Genomic DNA, 12770 nt, shown 5'->3' on the forward strand with positions numbered 1-12770 from the left:
GGGAAATGTGTTCTCAATTAGGGATTCTCAGGAAGAGGAAAACACATAGCATTGGTGTTACCATATGCATTCTTGAGCTAAGGAGGTTTGGAAGAGGAAATAAATGGGAAGCAGGCCTGGGCGTACAGTGGGGTTGATAGAACAGTGTGGAAAAATCAGCAAAAGCAACAAATCGGGAGAAGAGGGGACCAAGCGAGACACCATCTCCTCAAGAGTCTTCATTCGTTTTTGAGGGTTTCTGGGTTCTTCTCTGTGTGGGGGGATACTTCCCCAAATTTCGCATGGCTTTTCCCCTCATCCTTCAGGTCTCAGTGCTCAAATATTGCCTCTTCAGTGAGGTCTCTCCTGTGACGACCTCATCTCAAATTTACACCACCCCATCACGCTGTAACTTGTTTGATTTTCCTGAAATCACATTACATAGCTGTATGTCTGTCTAGTCCGTCTCCCTCAGGAGTAAGATCCCCACATCTCTCTTCTACCCCAGCATTTGGAACAGTGCCTGGCAATGAGTAAATAGTCAAGAACTATAAAACAAACAATTAAGCAAATGAATGAATGAGTGAACTCATCATTCAACCTCTGAGCCTCAACATTCTTCATAGAGTTACAATCCAGTAATGTTTATTGAATGCATGAGGGAATCCAGGGCAAGCATTCAGGGGGGCTTGTGGGGCCTGGTGGCAGAGGTGGTAGGGTAAGCCCTGACTTTGAGGGAGACCATTCACCCCAACCTGAAACCTATACCTACTCAATCCCACCTGACCCAACTCAACTACACCAGCCCTCCATCACTCCAATTTGGCACTCAATTGGGCAAATGTCCAGCAACCGATGAATGGATAAACAATAGAATTGTTTCCGACAATGGAAAAATTCCAGACAATGGAATATTATTCAGCAATAAACAGGAATGAAGTACTCAGAACCAAAGGGCCACATATTATATGATTCCATTTATGAAATGCCCAGAATGGGCAAATCCATAGGGACAGAAAGATTAGTGGTTGCCTACCACTGAAAGGTTTGGGGGAAATGGAAAGTGACTGCTAATGGATATGGGATTTCTTTTTGAGGTGATGAAAGGTTCTAAAATTGATTGTGGTGATGGTTGCACAAGTCTGTGAATGTACTAAAAACCATTTAATTGTATACCTTAAATGGGTGAATTATATGGTAAATGAATTACATCTCAATAAATCTACTTTAAAAAACCTCAGCCCAACATCTAACCTCCAATTCAAGCTGCCTCAAACCCAACTCAGATCTTAACTGATGCCATCTTGACTTGCCAAACTGCCAATCCTCACTCCCCATTCATAGCAACCCCTACTTAGTTCTACTCAGTTCATCCTACCTCCCACATCAACCCTAATTCACGTCAGACCAACCTCCAACTTCAGATCCTTACCTCAATCCACTGATTTCCCAACCTCCAGTTCAGCAGATCCCATCATTACTCCACCGCAAACGCACTCAACTGACTCCAAAGCAGCCTCCAATGACTCATCTTCAAGCCATTTTCAACATAACTCGACCAACCTCTACCCTCTAACACCCAACTCACCCCGAGGTTCAACTTATAACTCAGTTCTCTCTCCCCCCAACTCATCTCCTGACTCTCCACCCAGATCTTTGACTTCTAGTCATTTCATCTCAAACCCAGATCACATCCCATGTCACCTCTTGATCCATTCCCTCACCCTCAGCTCAGCCAATGACTCCAGGACTAACCAAGATCAACAGAAAGATCTAGCTATTCTCTCTCTCTCTCTCTCTCTCTCTCAAAGTTTGGTGTATTCCTAATAGGTTCACATTTTTTTCCAGCTTTATTGACATAGAATTGACATATGACATTGTCTAAGTCTAAGCATACAACCTGTTGATTTGATACACTTGTATACTGATCACAACCGTAGCATTAGCTAACACTGGCATCACAACACATAATTAAAATTTCTTTTTTGTGTGCTGAAAACATTTAAGATCTCTCTTAGAGATCCGGAGATTTTTGACTCTTCTTCTAGGGTTCTGAAATGGTAAACAGACCCATCATCTCCGGTGAGTACCATTATAATTGGTTTCCCCCACCTCCCAAAGCCACCTCTACCAAAAGACACTATTAAGCCAGGTGGTGGCAGATAACCTCAGGCGAGACAAGAGCCCGACCTTAAGAAAGATATAGGCAGCACTAGATGAAAGACACAGGGACACAGTTCACTGGTTTATTCTCAGACTTGAGATGCCAAATATGCCCTATGGCCCCGGAGGGGTGGGGATCATGCTAGAATCTCTCTCATCATATCCCAGCCTTCCCTAAAGGAGGAAGCAGATTAAATATACAACAGAGGGGATTTTCCCTTTTAATACAGACCCAGGTATAAATAGGGCAGCACCATTAGGATCCTGACTCACCCCCACCATCTTGGCTCCCCTACCACCTGGCATGGCAAGGTGAGTTCAGGGAGATATGGGTGGGGGCAGTACTCAGAGCTGGGCTGAGGCAGTGGAAGGAGCACCCAGCTCAGTCCAGGGAAGCCCCACTCTTCCCTCTGGAGCCTGACTTCAGTTCCTTCACTGTGAACCCACCTGAAAATAGGAATGAGTGAAGGGGTCCCAGCCTGGGATCAGGAGACATCCAGTGCTTAACTATTGGAAAGGGGAGCACCACCAGGTGTTGGGGGCACTGACCGAGGAGTGGGGAGGCAGGCATGGGGGGCATTCATCAGCTCTGAGTTAGAAGTTCATTGCATGGGGCCTCGGGGGTGGGGAGATGAGGGCTGGGCAGGCAGGCAGAGCCAGACTACAGTATGTCAGCTGTGGTGCAGTGAAGGGAGGCTAGACTTGAGCCAGGGGAGTGCAGCCCCCGGCCCCCTGGAACGGAGAAGGAAGACTGCTTGACCGTGATGAGCAGACTCTCCCCTGGCTCCACAGTCACAGGACACGATAAATACGGTGGCTTCAAAGCCTCAGCACCAATAGTGCCCCGTCTGGGGCTCCCTCATTATCCCTCCCACCCCAAGACTCTCAGCTGCTAAAGCAGACAGGGCCCAGTTCAAACCCAAACTTCTGGTTCGTCTGGCCGAAGTCAGTAGCCGCCACATCCCACAGAGGCAGAAACCCCACTTGGGAAGAGCTGAACTCCAAGAGGGTCTTCGTCTGTCCCTTGCGGAGCTGGGAAGACAGAACGGTGAGTTAGCAGGAGGGCAGCCAAAGCCTCTCCCCACTCTGGCCGGCCCCTGCCCTTCCCCTTACCCGGCAGCCATCGTAGGGGACAGCGATGGTGGCTGCTGTCGTCTGGTTGAAGGACACCTCTTCCCCGTTGGCCCCAAGGAAGCGGAGGGAGCGGCCGTAGTCGCCTGCAGCTTCGTCCAGCCAGGCGGCAGAGTTCTGGCAGGAGTAGGTGAAGCTCTGGCGGGCTGTGGCACTCAGCAACTTCAGGAAGGTCATCTGCACCACGTTCACCGGAGACCCGTCAGCATCCACGTAGGAGAACTGGGGGTGGGACAAAGTAGGAGGTGAGGGTGCCCCCAGTCACCCCTACTCCTTCTGCAGAACCTCCCTCCCAGGCTCTCCATCCCCTGTCAGACCCACGACCTCTGCCACGTCCCCTTCTTTGGGGGTGGCCTTTCCCGCCATCCAGCCCCCATGGTTCCCCTGTGAGCCCCCGGGTGCACGTGGCTACTGAGCACTTGAAATGTGGCCAATCAGATGGAAACTTTCAACCATGTTACTTAACTGTTTAATTAAAAATTTGTATTTATGCTTTTACTTTAATTCATAACTAATAACTGAGCCTCAATCCAGGTATCAGAGAACTTAGGTGTGGAACAACTCAAGTATGCGAATCTACTTTTTCAAAGGCAGATTTTATGAAATCTAACTATGGATCAAGAACCTCCAATGAAATTTAGTGCCCAAATTACGATGTGCTATAAACGTAAAATATGGGTCAGACTCTGCAGAACTCGTAGGGGAGAAATTTTAAATGCCTCAGTAACCTTTATATTGATATGACACTAATTTAGATGCACTGGGTCAAATAAAATATATTATTAACATATCACGGGCCTGAGATAGCCTGCTGGGTAATACGTCCCTTCCGGCCTCCTTCTCATCTCTGTATCATTTCCATGTGCCCCTACCGATGTTTTCTGGAATCACCTCCCAGATAAAGTACTAGCAACTGAGTCTGTGTGGAAGGGTCTGTTTCGGGGGGAACCCAAACCAAGATACCCCCACGCTATATTATAGCTTTGTTTCTTGGGTTCCTGTCTGCCTGCTTCCTTGGTTATGCTCCCAGTAGAGTATCAACTTCATGAAGTCAGGAACTGTGTTTATTATTTGCTGCTACGTTCCCAGTGCTTGGCAGATACACGTATGTCATGTAAACAGTTCCCAAGCTGAACCCCAAATCCCCCCACCCATCAAACCTGTTCTTCTCATCTACATATCTCAGAATGTCACAAGACACCAGCCCACCAACCTTCTCCTCCCTCCCTTCCATTTCATCAGTGACTAGGTCCTATTGGCCTCTCTCTTAGATTTTCCAAGCCATGCCCTCCTCCCCACCCCCACAGCACCAGCTCCAGCCTGGACCACCTCTTCACTCCCTTGGGCCAACATGCCAGTCACCGCCCCCTCCCCACCTGCCCCGGAAGCATTTTTCTAACTGAGAGGTTAGATTTGGGTCCTTCCCTCACTGAAACACATTCCACGGCTCCCTGCTGCTCACAGGTCTTTCTGGGGAGGTGGGCCTAGCCCTCACCTACCTCCCCAGCCTCCTTTCTTACCACATTCCCCTTCACACTTTCTAGAGCAGGGCGAGTGGCTCTTTCTTTCAATTCCCCAGATCCTCTTTTAACTCTGGACCTTTGTGTATGCTGTTCCCTCTGCCTGGAACACTTTTCCTTGTCCTCCCTAACTTGCTAACCCAGCTCATTCTTTAGGCTTCAGTTGATCTGTGACTGCTACCAGGACACCTCTGGGACTTGCGGCACTGCCTCTGGATTTCCACCATACCCTGGGCTTCCCCTATTCACATCTGACGCTCCACACACCCCTCCCCCGCCCCCAATCTGCTACCCCTACCAAGCCTGCAATCACCATGAAGGCAGAGGTGAGTCTGCCCTGTTCCTCTCATCCCTCAGAGCCCCTCCTCCAACTCCCCATGCCAGTTCCCACCAGTTTTCATACCATCCCCCACCTCGGTCTCCAGCCGCTCACCTTCTTCCCTCGACGGAATGTGCTGTACCAGTTTCCCGGCTTTTCCTTGGACCAGGAGGCCATTTTCACCTGGGATGGGAGGGGGTAGTCAGTGTAGATGGCCTGGGTGCCGGCCATGTCTTCTTGTATTTACCTCCCAGCACTGAAAGTTGCAGACTGTATACCCCGGACCCTTGAGCTGTTGTTCTCTGGGCATGGGAGTTGGCTTGGCCGGTGCACGGGTTGGGAGTCCCTGCCCTCTGAGGCAGCTCTCCACCAATGACAAGAATGGATGGATAAATGCTCAGCTCCCTCTCCCTCCCCCACGTGCCTGTTCCACACCATCTCCCAGAAGTCTCCCAGTGGAACTGAGCCTTCAGTGCCCAATGGTGACATTTTAACCCCCATCGGCTGCCTCCCCCAGTCCCCTCTCACTTCCCCCCTCCTCTCCTGGTGCCTCCTGCGATCTCCTCCCAAATAAATGACTCGCCCTCAAGTCTTTGTCTCAGGGTCTGTGTCTGAGGAACCCAAACCTGGATCAGTCTTCACACCCCTCCCCAACACCTCTGGGCAGGAGGAAGCTGAGCTGGCAGGAGAGGCTCCGATACCAGCAACTGTTTAGAGATCAAATCCTACGTGACCTCGAGGTCTGAGCTTGTCTGTATTCCCATCCACTAGTGTGTAAGGGTGCGGGAGAGGCGGAGGGTTGAGCTCCCACTAAACCAGGGCTCTGGCCAGTCAAAAATAATCATAAATAAGAGGGACATCACCATGCATTTTTGCAGGTTCTGTGCTGGCTACATACTTTACCAGCAGCAGAGGCATTAGCACAGCACCGCCCATCGTCAGTGTCTAATCTGATACACTGCATCAGCACTCAACTGTACAACCAGTCCATACCTTCCTGAGCTCCGTTTTGCAGATGAAAAAAACCCTGTTCCCCCCAGTTTATATCCCAACCCGGGGTTCTAGAGTTGCTGCTGCCTGCCCACTGCCCTCTGCTGCTGAGCCTGATGGAGAAGCCCAGTGTTCCTGGGGGCCCAGGTGGTCTCCCCTCCCAGCCCACAGCCTGGAGGGCAATGAGTCCACAGGCCCCTCAGATAGCGGATCAGGAGGCAGTGCCTACAGGAGGTTAAGGGCTGGGACTCTAGAGCCAGCCTGCCTTGGGTAATCCTCGGGTAACTTCTCTGTGCCTTAGTTTCCCTCTCTGGGGGATGATGGCAGAACTGGGCCTCAGTGTTGATGCAGCTAAGTGCTCAGAACAGCCTGGCACACATAAAGCACTATTTAAAGATCTGCCACCATTATTGTTTCCTTCCCTAGATTTTCTCGTAGAAGGTGAGCTCCCTAAAAGCAGAGTTTTGTTTTGTTTGATTCTCGGCTGTGGTCCCAGACCTTCAGACCTTCACAGGCCTTGGCATACAGCGGGTCCTCAACAAATGCCGGATGAAGTTAGGATAAGGTCCCAGACGAAGCCTGTGTGTGTGTTGGGCAGGGAGGGGAAGCAGGGGACAGCCTTTGGTGGAGGCGGGAGGACGGGCCGGTGATACGGCTTGGCTTCCGGTGCCCTCTTTCTCCCTGCGCCCCCTCCCCCCACCCCGCCCAGGCACTCACGGTCTCAAACTTCTTGTCGGGATAGAGGCAGGTCTCTCCTCCAGCCGTGAAGTTGCAGAAAACCCTGAGCGCGTCCCGCGCACAGCCCTGGTTGGGGTCAATCCAGTATTCCCCTGCCGCAGAGCCAGGTGGGGTCAGTGAGTCGGGGGCGGGACCCGACGGCTTCCTGCCCACGGGGCCCAGGCAGGGGCAGGACCTCACCATCCGGCAGGTGCGGGTGGTTGCGGTGCAGCTCACTGCACACGAGGCCCGGGCGCTCAGCTGTGCCGGGAGGGCGCCGCATCTGCTCCAGTTCGAAGCTCAGCGACGTGAGCGAGGCCAGCACCTCCTCCAGGCCGCCCTCCGGGCCCTCCAGGCCCTCCAGGGGCACAGAGCGCCGCCGCCGCCGGCGCAGCCCGTGCAGCTCGGCCGGGGGACCCTGAGCGGGGTCGGGGACAGCAGAGGGGAGAGCAGAGATGCGGGAGGAAGAGACAGGAAGAGAGACAAGCAAAGATGAGAGAGACAAGGGAGGCAGAGACACACAGGGGTGGGGATAGATAGGAAAAGGGAGAGAGAGATCAAAAAGGGACGGGGGCCATCGAGAGGCAGAGACGGAAAGGGACACATAGGAGGGAGAGAAAGAAAGACCCAGTGATGGGGAAAGGCCGAAGCAGTAACACCGTGGAGGGATCCGCAAGGTGAGGCAAAGAAAGCAGAGGGAGAGAAAGAAACAGAGACAAAATTGTGCAGCAAGTATTTGAAATAGAGACAGAGGCCAGGAGAGATGGAAGGGACGGAGGGAGAGATGGTGGGGGGGACAGAGTCAAGCAAGACGAGACCCAGTCAGAGCCCCCATGGGTGTTCCCCTAAACCCTCCAGCAGAGCCGGCATCCTCCCTCAGCTTTCAAGACATCTCCCTCCCCACCTGGGTGCCCTGAGCACCTGCTGTGTGCCCCACCCAGTTCTGGGCACTTGGGGACCCAGTGGGACAGACACTCCCAACATACTCCCTGGGGAACCTACCGGAGGGCCAGGGGGGCCAGGGGGGCCAGTGTCGCCACGGGGACCAAAGGATCCCTGTAGAGAGAAGTCACTTGGGAGTGAACTCTGTCTATGGAGACCCCTTCCTGCCAACACACACACACACACACACACTCACTCACTCACTCACACAGCACTGGGGGAGGGAACTGCAATTTTTTAGCCCCAACTATAAAACACTCATTTCCTTTCCATATTTTAACATCTCCGAAATCAAAACCTAACATCTTTGGCAAGTCATAGTTTCCTTGTCAAAACTGTTTTTTCTTCACAGTAGTTTCTAAAATAATGGTGCATCTCACAATTGGTGGCATTTTAGATTTGATAAAATACAACGGTAGGTGTTGAGTAAATAGTCGAATGCATGATTGAATGAGTAAATGAATGAATGCAAAGGGATTGAGGGTGTGGTGACGTTGAAAGGGGTGGGAAGCCGGGATGTGGGAGCCTGAGGGAACAGTGCATACTCACCGGGGAACCTTTTGAGCCCTTCTGTCCCAGAGGACCCTGTGAGGTAGAGACAGGGAGGGCTGGAGTCCCAGCTGCCCCACCACGGTGACCCCACCCCACAAACCCCTCTTACTCACCGCCACACCTGGGGACCCAGGGGGGCCCAGAGAGCCGATGGGACCAGGGGGACCCTGAAGAAAGGACACCAAGGTCATCACTGATGGGGTTCACCCCTGTGATCCAGGCACATCCCCCAGACAAGCCTCCAGTCCCCTCAAAAAACAGGCCACAGACACAGCCTCCAACCCGCAAATCCCTAGATGGAGACACCACCCCCCGCCATTTTCCCCAGACACAACTCTTATCATTCTAGACCAGGCTTCCCAAGCCCCAACCCCCACAGTCTCCAAATAAGCCCCAATTCTGCCCCCCCCCCCTTCCTATGAACACATTCTTTCCACTTGGGGTAGAACACACACTCACGGGTTCTCCCTTGGGGCCGGGGGGGCCCTGCACGCCTGGCAACCCCTGATCCCCTTTCTCACCAGCTTCCCCAGGGGGGCCGATGAGGCCAATTAATCCAATGTGACCCTGGAGGACAAGAGAGGCACACACAGGGAAAGAAATATGGTGGGGGGATTGCTGGAGGATTTTTCTTCTAGAGCCTTGGGGTAATGAGGTTGGGAGCAGAGGAGACCCCAAATTCTCAGCCCTCTGGCCAGGGAGGGAGGTAAATGTGGAGGAGACAGAGGTAACTGGGGGAGAATAATGGAAGGAGGTATCCTTACTTTTTCCCCCTTGGGGCCAGCATCTCCCTTCAATCCTGGAAGGCCAGAGGGCCCCTGGAAGGAGAGTGAGGCTCAGTTAGTCAGGCTCAAACACAAAATCTCAAGGTTCATGTGGGTGATTGGAGGGTAGTCAAATGGGAAATTACTCATGTTTCAAATGGGAATTACCAGGGATGTGGTCATGGGGATGGTCAGGAGAGAGGGGTGATGACAAGGGATAATGAAGGGCTGGCTGGAGGAGGTCCAGTATGAATGGTCCGTGGTCAGGATCGCTGTGGGTGGTCAGTGTTGACTATCAACATAGATGGTCAGTTTGGCTTGTCATGATGGTCACTGTGGTCGGTATAAACCACCAAGATAGAGGGTCGGTATTGACCGTCAGGATAAGACCATCAAGATAGATGGTTAGTACAGGTGGTCAGATGGACTGTCAGTGAGGGGTGAGCCCACAGCACCAGGTGGCCACTGGATGCCCAGTGTGGTTCTCCATGCCGAGACACCAGGGACAAAGAGGTCTCTTACCAGGGGTCCAGGAGGGCCCATCAGTCCAGGAGGTCCCAGGAGGCCTGGTTCACCCTAGGATGAAGCAGAACGTGGGGATGCTGCACTCGGCCAGACCCAGTGTAGATGCCCCCACCGCCCTCCAGGGTCAGCCACCTCAGGCTGTGATTAGAAAGCATAAGGTGGGTCACACACAGAGGGTCTGATCCCACCCTACTCACCACAGGGCCGGGGATCCCCCGAAGACCCTCAGGCCCCACACGTCCAGGGGGCCCTCGAGCCCCCACTGGGCCCGTCATCCCTGGGGGCCCGTCGGGACCTGGCTCCCCCTGAAACAGACCAGGGCAAGGGAAGGGCAGAAAGTGTCAGACAGCACCTTCCTCCTGGCCTCCCAGCCAAGAACCATCAGGGAGGGGGAAGGAATTGGGGCACCCATTCTGATGGCCCATCTGTTGGCCGAGGATCAACACAGGGACCCTCCCTGGGCAGGGGGGGTACTCACCTTGGCCCCTTTCTCCCCTTCTTTGCCTTCTGGACCCATGCGGCCTGAAGGACCCTGAGGAGGGAAAGAGTGTAGGAGGGATGCTTTGGGGGTGAGGGGGCCTGTGGAGGTGGGCGGGGGCCTGTGGGGGCCTGTGGGGGTGAGTGGATCAAAGCTGGAGCCAGGTCAGCCAGGAGGCAGGTCTCACTTACCCTCTTGCCGGGGGGCCCAGGGGGGCCCGGCTCCCCAGAAGCTCCAGGCGGACCCTATGGATATGTAACAGTACGAGGGTAGTATTAGCTCACGTTAGCTCACGTCGGTTGAGCAGGGCTATGTGTCAGGATGCCTGTGATCCCAGGACGGCCTTCCCCAGACATCCCCACAGCACCAGCCGTCTCCCACCTCCTCCACTGAGCTGCTCACCGTCGTGGTGAAGGCCCAGAGCGGCAAAGCAGGTGCTGTATGGGAGCCCTGGGTACCTCACCAGCCTACTCCTCCGGCCCCCCAGTCTACCCACTCACCAGCCCCAACCCCCCTCTGCCAGCATGACATGCTCTGCTCCCCCACTCACCGGTCCCCCAACATCACCAGGGTCTCCCTTCTCTCCTGGGGAGCCGTCTATACCCTGTGGGGGATGGGAGGGGTCATGGAGGCAATATGAGTTTGGGGTGAAGCTTGGGGACACATAAAGCTTATGTGCTCCTCTGACCTTGCCCAAGTCTGTGGAGGGAGGCGAGATGGGGGCAGAATTAGGAATATATTGTGGGGGTGGGGGGCTCACACACACCGAAACTCCTGGGTCTCCGGGGGGGCCTAGATCTCCTGGGAGCCCAGTGGGGCCCTGGAAGACAGAATGACGAATAATCACATTTCTGAATTACCGAGCATCTGTCTGACAGGTGAACAGTGCCCAGGCACAGCTTGGGCTGCTGAGGACACATAGTGAACACAACACAAAATCCCTGCCCTGGGAGAGAGAGCTTTCTACAGTCTAACGCGTGTAGGCGGTGACCTAGGGGCATCACATGCATCACCTCACTTCATCCATCAGGTGTCTCCCAGCCCACGACTCAACAGAACTGACCCTCAGAAAAGGGGTGAGATGCAAACTGAGGTCCCACAGACTCCGGAGCTCCTCACTGCCCTGCCAGCCACCCCAAGCCCCACTGCCGTGGCCGGGGGAGGGGGGGCGGTCTCAGCCTCCACCCTGGTGCTAAATCCCACATCAGCCCCAGCTCCGTTGCCAACATTTCCAGATCGGTTCTGTGTGGGAGCAACTTCCACCCCATCCCGTGACACACAAGCGTGCCTTTGGTCATTGTCAGCCACGTTCTGGGTGGCTCGGGGGCCAGCAGGTTGGAGGAGGGAAGGCCTGCTCTAGAAGTCGGGGAGCAGGGTCAAGGCCCCTCCCCATCTCTGCCTCCTCTTCTCCGAGGACTCACCACGTTCCCTTTGACTCCATCCTCTCCGGGGGGGCCTTTCTTGCCTGGGGGTCCAGCAGCCCCAGATGGACCCGAGTCCCCCTTTTCACCAATTTCTCCCTTGGGCCCCTTTGTAGAAATAGAGGTCGGAGGTCAGAATAGCCTAGACAAGAGTCCAGGGTCAGGGGTCAAGGGTCAGCATCCCTGGACTCAAGAATCTGGGTAGTCTGGGACTTCCTGGGGCCAGGGGTCAGAGTAGCCTAGACTGTCCAAGAGTCAGAGGTCACAGGATCTAGGACTTATAGGAGTCAGGGGCAAGGATGGCCCAGGTGCTCAGAGATCATGACCAAGTTTGGTCTAGCCCACATGCCACATCGGAGTGAATTAGAAAAGGGGATCCCTCTGGGAAGTTCATCCCCAACTCAGGGTGTACGGCTTGGATCCGAGCCCCCACCCCCTCTCTCAGCCCCACACCCTTGTGCAGTGTACAACCTGAAGAACTCTGTGTAGCAGCCCTATCTGAGACCTTCCAGGGCTCTGTCATCAAGACAACTGGGGCTACCCATAGGTCCTGGGTCAATGGGTGACTCTGGTCTGCCCAGGGGTCAAGGTGCCCCAAGATGCCCAGGAGTCAGAGGTTCCCTGAGATGGGTGCAGGGGCACAGGACACAGTCACTCACAGGGATGCCTGGGGTTCCTGGGGGTCCTGGGTCTCCAGCCTCCCCTGGCTCACCCTGTAGGAGGCGAAGTTGAGGGTAAGGAGAGGTCTGCTTATGAAAGACAGGAAGGAGCTCCCCAGAACAGCCACCCCCAAGCAAGACTGGCTGTGCCTTCCCAACCCTAGGGAGTCCCCTGCCCCCTTTCTCTCACCTTCTCGCCCACAGCGCCCGGCTGACCAACTCCCCCAGGCAGCCCTGGAGGGCCCTGGAGAGACAGCAAGGGGTAGAAGTGGGACTGCAGGATCCCAACAGCCCCTTCTTGGGAAATGGATGCCCCCACCTCTCAGGCATCCTGCCCACCCCCCACAGAGGGTCCTCACCTCTGATCCACTGGGGCCATGGGGACCCCTAGGGCCTGGAGCTCCATGGGGACCCTGTGAGACAGTCAGAATAGCATCCAGTGACCTCATGACCCCTCAAAGGCACCACTAACCACAAACACCACCCTTAATGCTGGTTCCCAGCATCATCTTAAAATGACAATGTGCCCTGTGACACCACCACCTCCAAATCAGTCTAACGGTCACCACCACCCTGCTATCCTCTTGCCCTCCCACCTTCCCCAGGTTGT

The 12770-nt window shown here is 54.4% G+C and overlaps 1 protein-coding gene across 1 annotated transcript in view; it reads right to left on the reverse strand.

Moving 5' to 3' along the window:
• Positions 1-2211: 2211 nt before the first annotated feature.
• The window catches only part of COL5A3 (collagen type V alpha 3 chain), a 35413-nt gene continuing 24854 nt past the window's right edge, over positions 2212-12770 (reverse strand). Inside the window, 20 exon segments of the mRNA XM_042922455.1 lie at positions 2212-3174; positions 3256-3495; positions 5227-5295; positions 6820-6932; positions 7021-7237; positions 7822-7875; positions 8311-8346; positions 8427-8480; positions 8773-8880; positions 9078-9131; positions 9600-9653; positions 9800-9907; positions 10081-10134; positions 10272-10325; positions 10631-10684; positions 10847-10900; positions 11502-11609; positions 12161-12214; positions 12351-12404; positions 12520-12573. Coding sequence (XP_042778389.1) covers positions 3028-3174; positions 3256-3495; positions 5227-5295; positions 6820-6932; positions 7021-7237; positions 7822-7875; positions 8311-8346; positions 8427-8480; positions 8773-8880; positions 9078-9131; positions 9600-9653; positions 9800-9907; positions 10081-10134; positions 10272-10325; positions 10631-10684; positions 10847-10900; positions 11502-11609; positions 12161-12214; positions 12351-12404; positions 12520-12573 — 1740 coding nt within the window. The 3' untranslated portion in view covers positions 2212-3027.

This window comes from Panthera leo, chromosome A2 (genome assembly GCF_018350215.1).
Source record: "Panthera leo isolate Ple1 chromosome A2, P.leo_Ple1_pat1.1, whole genome shotgun sequence".
In the NCBI taxonomy this organism is placed as follows: Eukaryota; Metazoa; Chordata; class Mammalia; order Carnivora; family Felidae; genus Panthera; species Panthera leo.